The 21,538-nt window shown below is 33.6% G+C and overlaps 1 protein-coding gene across 3 annotated transcripts in view; it reads right to left on the bottom strand.

The window, feature by feature from the left end:
* The window catches only part of RTTN (rotatin), an 86,358-nt gene that overhangs the window by 15,807 nt on the left and 49,013 nt on the right, over positions 1–21,538 (bottom strand). For all 3 annotated transcript variants that reach the window (XM_057414752.1, XM_057414754.1, XM_057414755.1), the window contains exons 32-41: positions 21,216–21,287; positions 18,434–18,626; positions 16,141–16,223; positions 9,797–9,908; positions 8,830–9,028; positions 7,776–7,866; positions 6,636–6,789; positions 6,326–6,463; positions 5,162–5,373; positions 72–177 (exon numbers count right to left, since the gene is read on the bottom strand). In XM_057414752.1, the coding sequence (XP_057270735.1) occupies positions 72–177; positions 5,162–5,373; positions 6,326–6,463; positions 6,636–6,789; positions 7,776–7,866; positions 8,830–9,028; positions 9,797–9,908; positions 16,141–16,223; positions 18,434–18,626; positions 21,216–21,287 (1,360 nt within the window). The remainder of the gene's footprint in view (positions 1–71; positions 178–5,161; positions 5,374–6,325; positions 6,464–6,635; positions 6,790–7,775; positions 7,867–8,829; positions 9,029–9,796; positions 9,909–16,140; positions 16,224–18,433; positions 18,627–21,215; positions 21,288–21,538) is intronic.

The following is a 21,538-nucleotide window of genomic DNA, read 5'->3' as shown; positions in this document are numbered from 1 at the left end:
TAAAATAATACATGAAACACCTGCAAGCATTTGATTCATAAATCTTTTAACATACATTTTGAAATGCTTACCTTCCAAAGCAGATTTCTGGGCACTTTTACTGACAGCTAAAAGAGACAGGAGTGCATTCGTAGCAGCTTCTTTCAGCACATCCTTTGAAGACTTTCTTTCACAGATCTACAGATAATGGAATTTTATTACCAAAATGAGAAAGTGACCAAAAGTAGTATTCTTACCTATAAATATCATGATCTATACTTTCATTTGGATGATTCATCACTATATTCCTGTCCAGAGTTCTCCTCTATATTCATTTTTACAGTCTGTCCGCATTGAAGTTTTTAATTATTTTTCCTAATTACAATGTGAAGATGTTTTTTTGCCCCCTCTTAGGCTCACTCCTCTTTTCTTAACATTCTACATTCCTAAAGCCTAGATTCCCAGCCCTAGCATTCCAAGCCTTTTCTAATATTCAGGCTTGCTATTGCAGACGACTCACTGAAATGCCGTTAAGTGCAATTCCACTTTCCTTCAACACAGTGATGAAGAAAAGACATTAAATATCAGTGAAATTCTTTAGAATAAAAATATCATTGACACACTGATACCTGTGGGTTTTTTAGATACTCTTCCAACCAGAGAAAAATTGTCATTTGTCTTATTTTTGTGAACATCACAGTATCTCTAATAACATAAATATAGCCTCTGTGCTTTGAAAGAAATATTTATTTGGAGTCATATAACAAGATAGTTGAAAGACAAGGATCTGTCTGCACTTTATATATTAGCCACTTGAGAATTTTGTCTACCTAGCAATTTTTCCTAAATTATCATTCCAATACTGATATCCAGTACAACAGAAAATGCTAAGCAGTGTAATACAATAAAATAAGAACTGTTGCTGAATCATACTAGAAAGCGAAACACATTTTAAAGAGCCAAAAATATAGCATCTTAAGAAAAACTTAATACTTCAGACAGAAATCTCATGAGTACCTTAGCCATAGGACCTCATAGATTTTAAATTTCTACATACATCACATATATCACCTTTTATTGGCATTAGCCCTTTAGCTAATAACTGCCACAAATTTTTCAAATTGTAATATGCAATAAAATTTCAACCAAAGCTCTAGGGTTACCAAAGCCAGGCTGGATACGGCTTTGAGCAACCTGATCTGTTGTAAGGTGTCCCTGCTCATGGCAGGAGGATTGGAACTAGATGATCTTGAAGGTCCCTTCCACCCCTAACTATTCCACGAGTCTGCAATTCTATGTGTTCAATGTAACCAGCACTGAAAATGTCGAGGGATGAAGACTACGCAAACAGCTTGAAAACACAAACAGCCAAAACTCATAGATAAGGACAAGGGATACAAAAATAAAGCACCAACGCATGGGCTGGGTTCTGCATTTATAGCTATTAAAAAAATAAAAAAAAACACATTTAGACTACAATTGGTTTTCTTAGATTACACGTGATCTAATAAAACCAGTTATCAATTAGATACCAAAATCAGATCCTAATTAGATCCCAAAGCTACCAGCAAGAATATTCTAAGTAAATTAAGTATTTTTCTGTACTAATAAGTGGTGGTTTCTCTTCAAATTAAATAATTTAGATATTTGTGTAGTTAAAAATACAAAAATCAAATTTTAAGCTTGATGTTAATTTACACAAGCCAGAAAAACATGACTTGGAAGTGTGCGCCTGCAGCCCAGAAAACCAATCACATCCAGGGCTGCATCAAAAGGAGGTGATCAGCAGGTGAAGGGAGGTGACTCTCCCCTCTGCTTTGCTCTTGTGAGTCCCCACCTAGAGTACTGCATCCAGCTCTGGGGCTACCAACACAAGAGGGACATGGACCTTCTCAAGCATGTCCAGAGGAGGGCCACAAGGATGATCAGAGGGCTGGAGCACCTCTGCTATGGAGCACAGACTGAGAAAGCTGGGGTTTAGTCTGGAGAAGACTCTAGGGAGACCTGAGAGCAGCCTTCTGGTACTTAAAGGGGCCTGCAAGAAATCTGGAAAGGGACTTTTTACAAGGGCAGGCAGTGAAAAGACAGGGGAACAGCTTCAAGCAGAAAAAAAAGTATATTTAGATTAGATGTTAGGGAAGAATTCTTCACTATGAGGGTGGTGAGACACTGGAACAGGTTGCCCAGAGAAACTGTGGCTGCCCCATCCCGGGAAGTGTTCAAGGCCAGGCTGGATGGGGCTTTAAGCAACCTGCTCTAGTGGTAGGTGTCCCTACTCTCTGGCAAGACGGTTGGAATCAGATGATGCTTAAGGTCCTTTCCAACCAAAACCATTGTATGAGTCTATGAAAAAGAAACAAAATTATGAGTTCCTTCAATCCTGCATAACCCAAAATGTAGATTAAAGTATCAAAATTCCATTATTTCTTAAAGCATGCTTCTTTATGCTTTTATTTCCTTTACTCTTCAATCAGGAATTGTAGCTTTAATTAAGAAAAAAAAGTCAATCATAGGGAACATTTAAAGAATTAATAATTGACAACTACTAGTTAGTTGAATAGAAAAAAGTTACTGTAAATCTTGAATTTCTCCTGCAAGAAGATTTTATACTTTTAAGCTACTAGCATTAAAGTATTAAAATGTGAATGGACACTATTAACACTTTTTTGAAATTATGATGTATAATAAATTTAAGATGTCCCATAAATCCACAGCAGACATAGCTATGTTAGTCTGAACCTTCTGTAAGTTAGTTATAGGGGAGATGACAGACTTTCTAAAACATTATATATTTTATATGTAGAAAATAAAAGCTAGAGCCTAAATTTGAGACTTACAGATTATGGTTTCCTTATTACTTTTACTTCTGATCTTGAAAATATACATACAAGGGTTAAAGCTGACATCCACAAAAGCACCAAAACCTTTTGAAGTCAACATGTGCATTTACTAAAGTGTTTATATGCAAGAATGCATACTAATTTAGGACCTGGTCTGCTAACATTCACACCTGCAGACAAGGTCCTAAGTTAGCATTTGCCACTGCATATCAACTACTCTGCAGATTTTATGTAGTTAGGATGATTAATGGAGATGAAATGTTTGAAAACTCTCTCCCACTGCCTTTTCTGTGTTAGTCAGCTATTTGCTTAAGTGCTTCTCTTGAAGGAAGGTTATATTTAAATTTTTCAGTCGTCATGTGGTTTGGTACTTTTTTGTGTGAAGTTTTGTGCATGTTTGGCTTTTTTTAACAGCCAACTTTACATCCTATGGGCTCCTCTTTCAACTGCCTCTCAATGACCACTTGTGAGGGAAAGAGGGAAAAAGTAAATAAATATATGTACTTTGCTCTAAAAATTGAAGCTGCTTTTTTTCCTAATTCTGCTATTCTTTTGAGGGAATCATAGCAGCTATATCCCTTTAACGCATTATAAAGCTCCAGCTAACACAAGTTATCTTTTGAGCTATTTTATGAACAAAATGCAATGTCTATCTACTGCTCTGAACAGTTAAAGAGCAGGTTAAAAAGCTGCTGTCTCTTACAATACCATGTCGTAGTGTCTGATGTACTTTTGGCCTGGCTGTAGTTACTTCTTCATTGTGTAGACTTTTTCTGCTGTCACCATAAGAATCACCACTTTTTGATAGCAAAGACTGGTAATCAGCTATGTATACTTGTATGAAAATAAGGGAATGTGACATACTTCCATGTAATTGCATTTCTTGTGCCAGAGCCAAGGAATTCAGTTTTAGGCACATACAAGAACATTAAATACAAACCCCTAATAGGATATTTAGCAAATTATGGGCTTTCAATAAAGTGTCCCTGCTTTGCTGTGAATCTCTGAAAAATCATGTCCTTACAGGGAATCTCTAAGCACTCAAATTATCTGCAGTTAGTTGCCCAAGAATTCTAGTTTTAGTGGCCTATATAGCGACAGTAAGAAATATCCTCTCATGAAGTTTCTCCTCCCTAAAAGACACCAGGGTCTCAATGGATAGAAATTATGCTCCAATAAATGCTACAGAAGCACAGTGGTGTAAGACTGCAGCAGAGATGACAGGTATCAGCTAGATCAAGAGAAATCCTCGTAGGAATAAGATTACAAGGATTTGGCAACCATAGGAAGAGAGGAGATTAAGTGACACTATGAGCATTATTTTGGCCACACAATCCAATACACACTAATACATGTTGAAAAAACTAATGTTTTACAGCAAAACAGTACTAAATATGATTCATATAAAAAAAAAAGAGAGCTATGTTATATGAAATGTGCATCTCTTAGACAAACACAGTCATGAGTCACTATGATTGTTACAGTGACAAAATGCACATAATTTAAAGAAGGCCAGTGAGTACATAAGGAAACCAATTTGCAAGAGAAAAATAGACGAATTTCACATCTTACTTTTTTTCTTACTAAGTAATGGAAGATATTTTAAAAGTTTGTATGTAAGTGAAGGATGTAAATATAAAGCAGGTAAAAATAATCAGTTGGGACAGTATATAAAAGTATAAATAAGAATTTATGATGAGATTACACTAAGCAAGACATAACATTCAGAATAAGTATCTAGAAAAAAAACATTTTGTCACCAAAATATGTATTTCATCAGGCAACAAAGTTCAAAAAAAAGTAGTGAAAATACACTATCTGGCCAATTTAAAACTAGCCTGGAAAATACATTAATATGTGCTCCTTAAATGCAGCAACATTGATATTACACTATTAGGGAATGAACTAGAAGGCTTAATGATTCATTTTGGTTCACAATTTTTGTGAAGGCAGCTGTTATAAAAAACAATGTTGTAATTTACAGTGAGGATAACTACGTGTCAAACCTTAAAAAAATCTCATTACATGTTTGGAAAAGCAGGAAAATAAAAGTCTATGTATTTGGCCAAATATATTCTATGTATTATATCTCTTCTACATAATATTACCATGCTGCTGCAGCACAATTCCCTAGCAAGGCCCTTCCTAGAAGCTGCTGCTTTACATTTGTTCCAGCTTATTACCTGAATTTCAAAAATGAGTGTAATAGATGTCTCAAATTAAAGACATCTTGGTTCATAACTGGAAACAACTGATTTTTTATTAGGTAACTACATTCCTTTTTAAGAAAATACAAAAATACAAAAATATATCCTGCAATCACATCTTGAAATTTTAAATACCTGAATAATTAATGCAGTAAGTTGAGTTACCGATGCCTGGCATCCTTCAATGTGATCCAGAAGAAAGCTAATAGATGGATTCTGACATGTATTCTCTTTATCTTGGATCTGTCTTCTTCCTTCTTCATTCAAAAGGACAGAGAGGAACTGTAAACTAGTCATACATAATGCAGGACATGTGTTTGACAGATGAATACAATCACAAATGTTATCTGAAAGGTTAAACAGAAAAATAAAGAATTTTATATTTCATTCTAAATAAAGCTTAAGTGCTTTGCAACTCAGAAATTCTTATCAAAAGAAAGCATGCAAGCAAGAAGCAGTTATACCTGTTCACTGCACATGGAATTTACAAATTCTATTCATTTACAAGTCTTTAAAAATCTAAGAAAGAAAAATTTGGGGTTTATAACATCTGAATGAACTCTGCATTGCTTTGACTATAAAACAAGAACAACAACAACAAAAAAACTGATTTGCTATATCAGTCTTTTGTTCAAGAATTTTCTGAACTCCTCTCACTTTATTCAACAGCTTACATTATAATGCCAACAGTACCCATCAGCTGCTTTGTGTGCACTTGGATTTGGATTCCCTAGATCACTTAACATGCAACTACATGAACGGATTATGCTCATAATTTAGTACCAAAACATGTCAGAGAATCTTGGGGACCTAGAGCCCTAACAAGGCAAATAACTAATGAAGAAATAATTTAAAAAAAAAACCAAACAAAAAACACCAAAAAACATCCAAACCCCCCCAACAACTCCCTTTATAATAAACATTTAAAAAAACCAAATAAACAAATAAAAACCCCAACATAACATATAAGGGGAAAAAAATGAAGTCCTAATGGATTATTTCAGGCTTTACTCAGAGGTGCCATATTAGGTTAAAATTTACAACTAGAATCACTAACCCATATATGCAAACGGAACTTGTGAATTTATCTGACAGTTCAAAGGTTAGTCTGCTGAGATCAGAAAGAGTTGTAAAAACCCAGTTAAGGGAAAAAGTTAGTCAAGCTCTGGACACATCTGGTTTTCATTCTGCATATGCCACTGCTAATTACTTAATAGCACCTAAACAGGAATGTCCCTCTTTTATGTTTATTTATTTTATTAGTTGCTAGGTTAAAATCCATCCAGGAATAGTCATTACCAATTATTGCTGTACAATGATTTGCAAGGGCTTCTGTCACAAACGGAAAAGATATTTGGCCACTCTTCCACAGTAACGTAGCCAGAAGGTTGAAAAAGTCGACCCATGTTTCATGAAGCACAGATGTTAACTCAGTATCTGCAAAGACAACCGGGGGGGGGAGGGGGGGGGGGGTGGAAATAAAACCATTCACATGTGTGCACAAACCAGGACAGCTAAGCCTGACAACAACTACCAACTTAAATGAAGGTGGTATGTAAATAAAGACCTGACTCTGCCTGGCTACAACGGGAACAAAGTGCTTCTTTACCTAGCCCATCTTTGGAGCGATTGGCGAGAATCATAAATGCATTTCCCAAGAGAGGTTTCAACACTTCATCCTGGCTTACAAGCTGAGAGTCCACCAGTAAACATGATTTCAGAAGCCTGGACACAGATGACAAGTACTGAAGTAGCAATAACACCTGTTAAATATTTTTAAAAATATATGAAATAAATATTTGCATCTTCAACATTTTTTTTAATTTAAATACATCACCTCAACTGACTCTTAATGTTTTGAATAAATAGAAAAAATAAGAAATAATAGGATATTTATTAAATTTTTTATTGTAGAAGATGAAACAGAATTCTTAGTCTGGAAACACGTGTGAAATCAATTTTCTAGTCATAAAGTTCCTTGCGAGAAAGTCATAACTCTTATTATATGTACACCATCATATTCTCTGGAAGCTCACAAGGAAAAACTTAAAAACCGTCATTAATATTGACAAGTACATGTAGTTTCTGAAAACAAACTCAATTTAAAGCTTTAGGAAAAAAAAAAAAATATTCCTGATATATTTATTTATTCTCCCAGATTTCTGCAGAAACACATTTTCTTAACAACCTGTGTATCTTTCTTCAAAGTAAATCTGAATCCAGAGCAGCAGAAGCCTTAAAATAGTGCTGACCCATGAATATACATGTTCTATATGTTATATACAGAAAGTTAAATTTGATACAAAAGGAGTTCCATTGGCAGTAACCCTATATGCTTTGAATATGTCAAAATTAGTTGAGAACTACATGCCTGCAGGATTGGAGACAAAGAAAAGATGCCTGTTTTGTTGCAGAAAATAAATACGAAATATGTCAGTAACTGTCTCATATTTCAATACTGATAAAAGAAATTCTATTACATGATTTCTGTAACCACTAAATTCAGTTTGTATTTTTCAAACACTGGTTTTCAGTTTGATGGTTCTATATATAGTTCTAACACAGAAATTGTTCTGTTAAAACACAGTTTATTTTTTCTTAAACCTTGTCAAAAGCACAGATTCACACAAATGTAGCCTATAGCAGCCAGTGTGTCTGCACTATGATAATGAATATAGATTATGTAAACATAATTATTTTTATAATTTGAAAAAAAAAAAAAAAAGAAAGTAACAAACACTTCTCTAACCTGAGCTTTTACATGTTCTACATGGCAAGGATGACCCAACGGAGCTTTCAGTTCCAAGATACATCTCTCAACAAGATTAGCACTTACAAGACTAAAATAAAATAAAGTTGGTTAGAAATATACTTAAGTAATTAAGCTGTCAACTAATTTAACATTACACAGAGGAGAACATTTTAAATCAACAGTAAAAAATTTCTTAAAGTAGTGGGGTTTAGCAGTAAGTCTATTCAATGGCAACTGTAGTAGCAGTGAGTTGTTTCAAAATAGACTAACAAAATCCAATGGCTGTTACTGTACCGTTTGCTTGGGGGGGGGGAGGGGGCAGGTATATGTTTGTATAACTGTTGGAGTTTTTATCAGTAATTGCAGTATGAAGAGCAACTACAAAAGTTCTTGAAAACCTTAAGAAAAACTGAACCAATTTTCAGGCTTCACTTCAGGACTTACAAACACTTTATACAGATGAAAGAATTTGTTACTATGCAAGTGGAAACATGAAATACAATCTGAAGACTATTTTGAAGTGGTTCTTTCTTTAAAAAAAGAAATGAAACACAAAGGTCTACCATCCAATACTTTCCCAAATATGGCGATCATTCTTTAGTCTCTTTTAGAGTGACAGATCTGGCTCATCCTCAAAATGCTGCATATAATTTAAAGAAGAAAATCATAAAAAGAACTGGAAAGAATTGCAGTTCTTAATACCTTACTATATAATTTACTATTCTACTAAAGAAAAAAAAAAAGTTATCCTTATCCAAAAAGGATGACTAAATAACTATCTAGACAAAACCCTAAAACATTACCAGAGGAACACAGAAGTGGAATCCAGAAATGGAATCTCCAATATGACTATCTTTTCTGTGACATAAAGAAGTAATAGAGATTCTTTTTTTGTTGATTGTATTTTTTAAGGCATTTCTGAACACTTCAGAAGGAAGAAGTGATCAATACAATAATTTTGATAAGAAACACTGGTAGATCTCATTTCAAACTTTTAGCCTCTACTGCTACACCTTGTTTGTAATTCGGCAGTTATTTATTGATCTCATACCTGCTGAGAGCTGTTAGCAAATGTGCCTGTTGAAGAGCAATTCCAGTATCTTCTGGAGTAACAACCAGCAGGTTGTGCAGAAGGTTGCAAACAGCTGACAAAAGAGCAGGTGTTACTACAGCCCACTGTTTAGAAAGGGCAGCAGACATGGGAGAATCATGTTGACTTGGAGATTCTGTTGTGGTTGTTTCACTTTGACCTAGAGTGCATTTAATAACAACAAAAACAAAAATAAAACAAAAAAAAAACACCAGAAAAAAAAAAGAAGAAACACAAAATATTAATTAGAGCAGTTACAGAAAACAAATTGCTTTTTATTTTTCATAAAACATCCAATTTAACTTTACATTTAAAAGGTATATTTGGATGAAAATAAACAAAATAAAACCAAAAGGAAATAAAAAAGAAATCAGATACTGGAAAAGCATTATTTGAAATAGTCCTGAAATAATATGTTTGTTCTACTAGGCACTAATAATTGTTAAAAATAAATGGTGAATTTGGAAAAATATATAGCTTTACTTCTATCCTTCACAGAAAAATATTTTATATTTGTACACAGACGTCTCTACATATATTATACGTATTTTTTTTACATTACATACATTTTTATCTATCTACATACATAGAGAATTATATATACATTGCTGTGTGTGTGCATATATGTACATGGCAGCTTTACGAAAATTGACTGTTTTGAAAGGGTGAATGGATGCCAGAAATAGAACTTCAGTCTTGTGTGACATTTCACACAGTATCAACCATTTTTACTTATTTTTCTCAAGTATATTTCACCCTTAATTTTAAAGGCAGTGTTTCGTGTTTGTCTTCTAAAACAACCACTAGAAGCATCAATGGTCACTGTTCCAGCAATACACAAGTTCCATATGCGTGGACAAATACTGGAATACGGGCAGGCTAATACATCATACTAATAATTAGGTACCAAACCCAAAGTTTGACTTACCTTGTGCTATAAGCCGATCAACTACAGTTTCAGGAATAAAACTGATTGGATTTGTTGGAACTGTTGCCTGAAGCTCAGTAACAGTCCCCAGTGTTGGTGACATAGACAGAATCTAGAAAGCCATAAAAAGGAAATTAGTCGATCCCAGCTTTTACAGAGCAGACTTCTATTTATATTTTGCTTGGGGTGCAAGGGGAACCACAATATGACAGGACCCAGTAAAACCAAAACACAATGCAAAAACTACACTTCATAACCAGTTTGACTACATTTTGTTCCCTATATCTGTGTGTATGTATATACATGTTCTATAAACATCCAATAACTGAAACTACTGAAAGATGTTTCTGGCTGTTTGCATTTCACATTTCCGTTAAAAACTGATCAATGGTCATGTTACTGAAAATTCCTCCTCTTCATCCCTCTTTCATCTATATAATTGACTCAATCTTCATTCTGATAAAGATAGGCATTACTGAAGCATTTAAACTCAATTTTTTCATGGATTATTTACTCTACTGAGAACATCAGCACTTGTCCATTTGTAGCAGGACATGATCAGATAAAAATATCACAAGTGTATTAGTCATCAGCCAAAGCTGACATTCCAGAGACTTTCTGACTGGGTTCTTCTCTTAATCTTAGGCCTCTGTGTATCCATTTCACAGTGCAGATATATTTACATGATAGTAAATTCTACTGTCATACTACCATGGTCCTCCTTCCAGTTTTACATTATCTATCACATTATTAATTTTGCATGCTTTCAAAAGTTCCTAATGCTCTTGCTACTGTGTTTAAAACCACAAGCTTGAGGCAGGAGACCCAGAGTCTCCAGCTTAGTAAGATGCTTTTGTGACACAACAAGACCTGTGACCTATTTCAAGAGTACAGGATAAGTATCTCCCATGTCAGGACAATTTTTAATTTCTGTTTTTTGTTTTCTAGCTGGATCATTCACACCATAAAAGTTTTCTTCAAGAATTTCACTATACAGTGTAAAGAATACAGAATGCTGGGGAATCCAGTGAGTTTGAAGGAGGATGTCATTAGGCTTTCCCTCACAGCAAACTTCCTAAGGAAGACCAAAATATTTCAAAGATTTTTTTTTTTTCCCAGTTCTATTAGAAAATCAGTTGGAATACTTGTTTTTACCTAAAGGAAAATCAAAAGTTACTTAATTGACAAAAACTGTGGAGGAAAGAAATCACAGATTACTCCCTTCCTAGCTATTGTATCCTTGAAGTTAGGTCACTGTTTTCCAGGTTTAGCTTTGATTTACTCAGCAGCATTTTGAGCTACAGGAACAGTCAACTTAGTCTTTTCTCATCTCCTAGAAGGTTTAACCCCACCTCCCACTCCCTATCACTTTCAAATGTTGTTAGGCATCTATTGGTGCATCTTTAATTGAAACCACACTGCCTGCATGACCTAAAGGTTGCCATCTCCATGCTGTAACTCCCTTCTCCCCCCTATTTTTTTTCTTGTCTCCCATTATTGCTCATCCTACAGTCCTTAATCTTTTTCCTCATGCATGCTCATTTGTTCCTTAAAAAAGGCAGAAGATTACTGTAACAGAGAAAACAAGCTACAGTAAGACGTGGGATGCATGTCTGAATCCCAGGATTTGCATATAGCTTGAGTCACAGAAACACTAGGACATGCTTGGCTAAATAGTTTTCCTGTTAGTAAAATGCAGTACCAAATTGTACCAATGAACAAACTCAAGTTCTGGTTAGATCATACAAATAAAAATCATATTTACCAATTGAAATAAGCTATTTAAAGCGTCACGCTTGCTGATTAAAATAATTATTAAAATCTATTATTTATATTAAACCAATCCACCTTGACACATGATAAATTCTGCACTTATTCAGCAACATGCTTCAATTCCAAGCATTCTAGTAAGTGACAAAAACAAACACTTTCTCAAAAAGTACAAACCCAAAATGCAACTTCTAGCAGTCCATACGGTTCTTCTGCAATAAGAAAAGCACTAAAAGTATTACTATGCTGAAAGTAATTTTGAATATTTTATTATGAATTATATAAGTTTTCACGTATTAGTAAATACTATCACCTACATTACACACTTCTTTCTCACATTCTACAACAGTCTGAGCACTTTGGGCAAAGAAATAAAATACAAGTTCTTAGACAAGTTAAAAAAAAAATTAACAAATGCTTTATCTACTTAGAATAATACCAGCTTCCTGCACTGATAGAACATTTATTGGTAATTGTTTCACAGTGGAACATGGGTTAAGACCAGAAATTTTCTGCTGTCTTAACAGAGGAGACATAGTAGCACAATGAAGTTGTTTTCACAATGTTCTGCCCTCCAGGAGAGAAAAGATATTACAATTTTTATAAATCTCTTTGATAAGGATGAACTGGGAGTCTGGGACATTGTACCTAGTAAAGGATATTTTCTACTGCCACTACAATCTTTCTGGGGGCAATGCAGCATTCTGTGGCTTAACAGTGAAACCACAGACTTTGGAAGGGGGTTTAATTGGGGAATAGAAAGGGTTGTGTGTGGGGAGAAGATGAGGATTGCAGATTAGAACTAATACAAAAACTGTCTGAGTGGAAACACAGGAGAAATGTGAGGGGCTTGCCATTTATCTACCAGATATGAATAAAAGGTCTTCTCTTAACCTCTAGTATAAAAATCACACTGGCACTGCTTTAATAGGCTTGCAGTGATTAATTCTATTCAGTTCTATTTTCAAAGGTTTAAATCACTTAACTGTATAGCAGTCTGGTAACCATGGTTCCATAAAATAAAGCACATATTTTTGTAAAATAGCAAGAAGATTTCATAGGAAAAATGGCCATGACTTAACACTACCTGGGAAATATCTGTAGATCTTTAACCTGCACCATTTTTAGCTCAAGTTTTTTAATAACTGTTCATTTTGCTAAGCTGTCCTGAGCACAGAACAGCCCTAGTGTATTTATACATTGTGAAGCAAGTTAGAATATCTATGCTGATTGGTGTTCTCCGTCATACGTACTAAATATAAACCAAACATGTTGGTTACAACAGAAATGAAGATTTGTCCTCTGTAATGATAACCTGAGTTAATGTTTAAACTATGAATTCTTTATATTTTTAAACTCAGAATTGGGCATTCTGCAGTATCCACATTCCAGCTTACAGAAAAATAAACATAAATTTGGTAAAAATCTTTAATCCACAGAACTTAAAAGACACTAAATACAGTGCGTAGATAACAGCTAACAAAATGGTGCTGCTGCTTTCACATGACCTTGAAACATTGATTTCATCCTCACATTGCTATTCTTTATAAAATGGGCAAGAGAGTACTTATAGCCTCTGCAAGACCTCTGACAGACTATTTTATACACTAAATTCAAAAAAGAAAGTTTCCTGTTATTGACGTACCTGCTTTTTAATGTTTTCAATTTTATTTTCTGCAAATTTGGGGATGGGGAAAAAAAATGATGGAGCAAAAAGTAATTTAGATTTTTATTTTCACTTAAGATAGCTCAAGTAAAGTATTGATTACATGAAAACTGAAAACAGAGGAAAACTAACAGTGTCTTTTTTTTTTGGCCAAAACTGTTTTCAAACATAAAAAAAAAAAATACAGTGGATCTTTTCACAGAAAAAAAAATCACATAATTTAGTAAAAATACATCACTTTTGCTTCTCCAAATATATTCAGGATATGGGTTACTGAAGATAAAAGCAGTTTCAGCTTCCTAGCCTGACATTCATCAAATGCACAAATATGGACAAATTTAGGAAAACTAAAAAAAAATCCCAAATATCAGAGAAGATCTTCTGATAGAAACAATTCTGCTTGGTTTGACAGCTGGTAGCTGTCAATTATTTGTGTATGTCGACCATGGAAAACCTATTTTTCCCTTCAGTAAGAACAGCAGGCTCCCTTTCATCTGCGATAGGGAAAGCATGCCATCTAGCGGGCTTGGAATAATACTATCATCAATATATAAAACTTCAAACTTTTGGCAATGACTTCACCATGTATTCCTTAATTTTTTCATACATCAAAATGGAAATCTTTGGGCCAAACTGTAGGAATATAAAATTTAAATTTATCTAGGAATAAACTGTGAATTAAGGACAATTTTGAGATTTTAAAGGTATTTTAAAGGTTTTTCCAAACTTTACTAGAAGCACAGTTAATAGTCATTAACTGCTCCCTGAAATACAGTTTGTACTTAGCCTTAGTTCTCTTCCTCTGTCCTTCTTCTCCTAAGTACTATTGGCATTTGAACATCAGACCTCTGCATCTTACCATCTGTCATGTCAGCAATGGTACTTTATTAGAGATAAGAAACTTAGTAAAAACAAGAATTTAGAGCTGCTAAAACGGTCCATGAATGACAAATGGTAATTAACTTCTATAAGTGACAATCAAAGTTTTTCTGTGAAACTTTCATATGTATCAGGGGAAGAAGAAAAACAAAACAAAACTAACACTTGAATAAAATTCTCTTACATTCTCTGTAAGAGCATAATCTTAGCAAATATAAAGTCTCAACATCTGGAAGACTGACACAAGTAAGTGTATTTTAGCATCTGAGTTTTCCACTTTAAATAATTAGTTGCCCATTCGTTAAATAGAATTTTAGTGCTATACTTTTACATTAAACTATGATGCTACTTTACACATACAAATACAAATTTGGTATAGTATTGAAATTATTTTTTCCCTTTTTCTGCTGAAGCAATTTCATGTAATGAACTCTTCATGAGAACTCAAGCACAAGTTTAAGGAGATTAGAGACAAAACCCTGATGAATTGCTGAAATTTACTTTTCACTCAAGTAACATGAACCAAACAAGATTAAATTTGTTCAACTTTTATTCCTATCAGAAAGTGGCATTTAATTTATTCATTAAAAAGCAATTTGGAAACAACTGCTTTCAAACAACCTGAGATTTTTTTGTACCTGTTTTTAGAGCACTATTCCTGTTAGCATATACTTTCTGAGTTACATGCACTTTCATTTCTTTTAGTTTCAAATATTCAAATTTGAATATTTGTGTTTAAAATCACCCCAAGAGTCTTTGGGGGGGTTTGGGTTCTTTAGATAAATGAAAATCAAAATAATTAATACAATTTCAGAAAAAGAGAAATTTTAGCTTGACACTAGGATACACCTTTTGCTCAATTACCAAAAACATGCCAGATAACAGTCACAGTACTAGACAGCAACAAATTCATAAAAGAGAACAGTAAGGAAAAATTAAAATTGCAAAATATTTTCAGACAAAACTCCACTACTGGCTTTTCTGTGTTTTAATGTCATGATCCACAGGAAAACTGGACATAACAATTTTAGTGAACAAAATAAGATAGCATCCTGTGCTTTATCATTCTTTGTCATATACCACATCTGTTTAACATAAAAACTTCTGAGCTATGACATTATGGCTTTCATATTACACTAGATAGTCTTTCATAAATCAAAAATTTTTGAAGAAAAAATTATTAAAATGGATTTCAGTGCAACATGTCAGAGTTTTCTTGGTTATGCTGCAGTCTGTGAAAATATATGATTTTTATCATGTAACTAATGAATGTTATAAAAGCTTCCTCCACAGCCTGATCTGATATTACAAATCTACTCTGGAAGTAGAAGAATGTATTTCAATGCCTCTTCCTTTGCATCAGCCATCTTGAAAGACAGCATACGTTTATAGCTTTTCATTGCAATAATCATTCTAGCCAGAAACAAATTTTTCAAACAGCCACCTGCTTTCTTGTATTTTTCACACCTATTTTGGGTCTTGCAAACACTTGTGCCACTGTTATATTCCGTAAAAGCAGTTTCAGAATCCAGAGTTTATTGTGACACAGAATATAATTTTAACCCAAATACTTATGTGGTTTTGATTGATCCAGTTTTGTAGCTGTGTAGTGTAAATATGGGTTCACTCTGAAAGGACAGTAAGGATAAAAGCAGCAGAAGTAACCACTATAGATGGAGATGACTGCATTTTGTCAATAAAGTGAATTACAAAGTAATCTGTAGAGAGTATGTCTCATATTGCCATGAGAAGCTACAGAATTCAGCACTGCTTATGCATTTCGCTAGTCTAGGTAAGCTATTTTATTTATTTGAGCTCAGGTAAATAGCCATAAAAGTTTTCTTTGACACATCAAATCTACTTCAGAGTAAATTTAAATTTAGTTTCAGCTTTTACATTTTCGGTTTCATTTCAGCTGGTGTTTTATGTTTTGTTGGGTTTCTATAGCATTTGTAAAAGTGTTAATTTTATTCAAAGCATTTCACAAACAACTTGGAATATAAAATTAATAGATTGCTCTGCAAGTTACCATAGTTTCAGATGTTGACTGGGAATGTGAAGAATGGCTTTGACTGGATGAAGCCTTCCAAAGATTAAGAGAATCATCAAAATCTGCAGCAGAAAAAAGGAATTAAAAAAAAAAAAAAATCAAACAAAAAAGAAGCTGTCTTTTTCATTCCTAAAAGACCTGCAGAGAGCATTACACGATTTTCAAAGGATTGTTTCTGTGAAACAGAAAAGTAGCCAACCACAGTTATATTCTGATCTCTTCAGAATTACAAATTTTCATATATTGTATCTATGAGTTCTTATTCAGGAAATCCCTTTAATAAACAGGACTTAAATATAACACAATTTTCAGTGCAACAAAATAGTCTGGAAAAATCTACACGTAAGCAGTTGCATAGACTTTAATAATTTGAAATAGTTCGGATTTAGTTTTATTTAAAATGTAATAATACAAAAGTATCTAAGATACTGAGGTGTCACAGTACAAACATAATTAACAGATGTCCTTGTCCTTCAAATTCACATTTTAAGAGAAGCAGTTTCAAGAGAACCCATATTCATAAATACAATGAAGACGGAATTACTTTGTAGATCTGTTTCAGAATGAAAAATGCCAGAAACAGCACAAAACTGTCAATAGCAGGTTTTGACGGCTTTCATACATTTAGGAGAAAAAGCTATGAATAGAGAACAAGATTATACAGATTCTGAATGCAAAAGTAAAAGTCCTATACATATCTTAGCTAATTACTAAACTGAACTAACTAATTTTAATTTTAACCTAACTTTGTGGATGAGTTTTTTTTTATATACTCCTGAAAAATGTGAGAAAAATACATTGGGGAATAACATGACAAAAATGGGTTTAGGAAGATAAACCAAAGCAAGACCTTCTATTAAGAGATATGGGACTTATTAAAAAGCAAAAACAGGTCATTATAGATAAACAACACAATTCTGAAAATATGAATAGAGGACTTGTAAGGCTTTCAAGCACTACAGTTTTAGAGATGGAGCAAATGTTGCCATGCCCTCCCTTTTTTTTTAAATAAACAAAAGTTCTGTATCTTGTTCCTGAAATATAGATTATTCTCCCCCCTCACTTCAAAGCTCCTGGAAAAACATGGGGTTTTTTTGGTTTTGCTTTTCAATAATGTGATAAAACATCTCTCAACAGCTCACAGAAAAGTTCTACAATCCTGGAGTTTGAGTTGCTCTTATATACTACTGCATCAACTAACAGAACTACCAAGAGGCACAAATAAGATGAGCATGGAAGGAGTGAAAAGTGTTGGATTGAAAAAAATTACACTTAAATAAGAAAACAGATTACACTTATAGCCACAGAGGATTTTTTTACTGCTAAGTTAATTCTCTGATAAATCAGAGAGTTAACCAATAATACTTATTTTCCTTGGGTCTGTCAAAGTCACAACTTGCTAGGGGAGATAACATTCCTCTTCTGTTCGTGTTTCTCTAATTTTAACAGAAGCAGGCCTACAACAACTGTTTAAAAATCTGTAACCTTTGAAGATGGAAATTCAAAAAATCAGGCACACATAAAAGAAAGAAACCTAGAAGAACGAACTTACTAATTTTCCCTCCCTTTAACAGTTTTTACTAATGGAGCTCTGATGAATTTCCTACCTTTCTAAACTTAAGTTCATAATGTATACTTGGACAAGAATGTCAGTTCCGACAATGCATCATAGAAAGAACTAGATCAATATTTTTTTTTTTAACCTGTCTGCCTGGAGTATCTCAAATCTGATTTTCATATTGATTCATTGTTTTCTGAACAATAGTTCTGAGTATTAATTTTTTTTCAGTCTACAAATTAAATTACATCTGATGTCTTAGAATGCAGCTAACTTCAGCATATAAGAGCCCACTCCTACTCATGCATCTTTAAAGTTGAATACATCAAGAAAGAGGAGTCTTAGAAACAGTCCATATATTTCTTTTCCTAAACTTTCATTGTACTGGTCTGTCAAAGTCATAACTGTAAAAAGTATTTTACAAACAATATTTTGCAAGAAATTATACTGCAGAACCAACTGCATCTTTTCTATTTGTAACTTTCTGAAGATGTAGATAACAGCTCAGAGCTTTTTCTCCACTATGTTAAAACTACTGGCTTATCCACCACTGAAATCCTCAGAGCAGTATTTTTCTTAACGTATTTAAGTGCATGGCTTGAATATTTATTTTCAGTTCAATTTTTAGTAAGAATTTTTTGAGGTAAGTTACTCAAAACTAGAAATTATTTATGTAGGTTTAAAACTCTAGAAGATCATATTAACATCACTTACCAGTTATACCACCTTTTTCTGTGATGAGGTTGTCTTCCCTGGAAGAATTCAGATCAAACATGTAACATCCTAGGTAACAGTGTTTTACCATCTGCTTCACCTGCTCATAGAACTGGCAGTGATACAAAAGGGCTTTAAGGGCAGGTTTTCCTGTCTGAGAGAGGCCAGATTCTTCATCACGTACACATGGACCCTGAAGATGTGAAATTCACAGACATCATTTCTTCAAAGGAATGTTTTACATAAAACTGTCCAAAAAAGCTCAAATCAAACCTACTACTGTGTATGAGCGCATATACATAGCTGCTTTACAGGCTGTAACTAATAGATTCCAAAAATCAAATGCAGATTTTATTAAGGCTGAGTTAAATCATAATATATTACAAAAACTGCAATATTTTAGCAAAATATAAGTAGCTATTTAGGAAATGGTAGCTATTTGGGAAATTTATTAACAGCTAAATAGAAAGTGATGGAAAGCTGTACATGGGTGGTTTTAAGACTATATGTATCGGGAGACTTTACAATTTTCATTTCTTATTTAATTCAAATTACAGATAACAACTAATGCAAAAGTTTTCCTTAGAAAAAGAGCACAGTGATACTAAGAGAAGCGTAAATGTCCTGAAAAGGTCATCCTGTTCTAAAATATACTGCCATTATACTACAACTACCTGTGTCAATCTACTATGATAAAAGATTTATTTAGAAAACAAGACATGAAAAGAAAGAACTTCTCTTTGAAGCATGGTTTTCAGACATGTCTTTTCAAATACTGACTTCAGGGAATACTTTCTAGAGCAGTGGATTTATACATGAAAAGAAACTTCTTAGTTTTATTTCAAATAAACAGCTTAGTTTGGTTTTGTTACAGTATTCCTATGGTAACAGAAGACAACATGAAGTTTTATTAAGCTACAAGATACCCTCTTTCTGATTGACTATAAATATTATAAGTAATAATTGCCAAAAGAACCCACACTGAGAAAAATTCAAACCAATTTCATACTGCAAGGTAGTTTTAGGTGGCGTCTCGCAGTACTTCAAGAAGAAACTAGTTAGAACTGTGGAAAGAAAATTCATCACTTTCTTTGGCAGCTGGGAGAGAGTAGAGAGAGATCAACTGCAAATAAGTAATTTGAAAAACACTATTTGTCCCCAAGAGGCTCTAAATCTCTCCCAGCTCCTCCATTTACAATGAGCACAAGCTTACTTTCTTAGGAAAAAAAAAAAACAAAAAACAAAACAGATCAAGTAGAAGCAATAAAACTAATTTATGGTACATCCTAAATTATAACCAGAGTTTTAGATAGCTGCTGCTTATTGTTTGGTTTCTGTTATACAGAAACTACTTTCTTGATTTGCATTTTATACCAATTAATAGAGAATCAGACATGACTGTCTGAAGAAGAATGTAGCATTTAATGTAAGATGTTTATGATAAATTATAAAAATGTAGTCATACACTGTCAGCAATATGCTTAGACTGTATCAACTATGACAAATGCATACTCTGGAAATTTCGTTACCCAGAACTGCCTTTGCCAGTTTAAAAAACTGTGCTAGATACTTCATTGTACAGCAGGAACCCTTGAAGAGTTACATTTATAACAAGTGCTCTAACTTCAGCAATCTTCATACAACACAGTATGTTGCAGACTGCTGTGTAAATGCTATGCAAAGGTGACTTTACCCATGACAAAAAATTTCCTATGCCATTCTTTAAACTAATATAGCAAAATGAATTATCAACTAGATAACAGGAACACTACAGACATTCCTGTGGAGACACTAGACTACAAACTATTTACAGTCTTTCCTTTTCGTATTTGTCTAACAGGTAAAGATGATAACATTCTACATTGGGTACTTTGGTACGTGGCTCCTATTATTCACCTAGATCCACATAATAGCTCTTCTCTGAACTCACATGCAGTAATGGCAACAGATGAAACATCTTACCCATTGCAAAGGAAAAAAAAAAAAAGAAAAGCAACTCTGAAATACAGAATTTTGATTGTCGGTATCTTACAATTTTAAGTGTTGTTTGTATTTTCAACAGTTTTAATTTACCAGTTACCATAAAGTGCTATTTGATAACAACTTTCAGCATGCATACTTATTAAACGGGATTAGTAAAAAAAAAAAACCAAGAAAAAACTTCTTCCCTATGAGGGTAGTCAAACATTAGAACAAGTTTCCCAGACAGACTATACCCTTGGAGATACTCAAAACCAAACTGGACACAGACCCAAGCAACCCGCTCTAGTTCACCCTGCTTCGCAACGAGTTATGTTTTTAAGAAGCATTCAAATTTACCTAAGCAACCAGCTGCTTCATTTCTCTTTGGAAAGGGTCGTTTCTCATCACTTACTTTTTTTTAACCCTCTTCAAAACATTTTATAAAGCACCACATTATCAGAATTTTATCTTCCTCATACCCATCAAATCATGCTGCATTTTAAGTGCGGGTTAAATAAACAATCAATACCTATCCTAAATGTTAATGATACTATGTAAGTAAGCAAATTTCCTAGGAATCGAAATTACTATATTCATGAAATACGACATACATAAACAAACAAACTTTGTTTCTGTTCTTGAACTTGCTAGAAGTTTGAAAGAAGTTTGTCTATTCATATATTTTGCCTTCTCAAATGTCACCTTAGACATGTAATTCTTTAAATTTATATTTTATAGGCATGCTTACATAAGTTTTTTTATCTAATAACATCTCTCTGTGATGCTATGACCTTTCTCATTCAATGTAATAGTCACTCACTTGCCAAATGCAATCTTTCATGTCTACCGTAGGAAGTGGAATCACAAGGAGATTTTGTAGAATAAAAGCAGCCTGAAATAAATGAAAGCATCATTATTGATATCTAGCAATCAAAACTAAAAAAAAACCCAACAAAACAAAAACAAAAAAGCAGATCAGATTGAACAGCACAGTCCACAAGTCTATGTATTACACCATTGCTTCAGACATGCTGAAACACAAAGAATTTTCATGTTCATGTTGGAAAAAAAAATAAATTAGAAGGATATACCCCAAAACCCCTCAAGCTTCACCTACAATAAATGCCATTAGGGGACACAGTT

The sequence above is a fragment of the Pezoporus wallicus genome, unplaced genomic scaffold (assembly GCF_028554395.1).
Source record: "Pezoporus wallicus isolate ANWC-B61680 ecotype Strahan unplaced genomic scaffold, APGP_CSIRO_Pwel_v1 contig_2, whole genome shotgun sequence".
Lineage (NCBI taxonomy): Eukaryota > Metazoa > Chordata > Aves > Psittaciformes > Psittacidae > Pezoporus > Pezoporus wallicus.
Note: the sequence above shows the minus strand (reverse complement) of the source record. Positions and strands in the feature narration are given on the sequence as shown.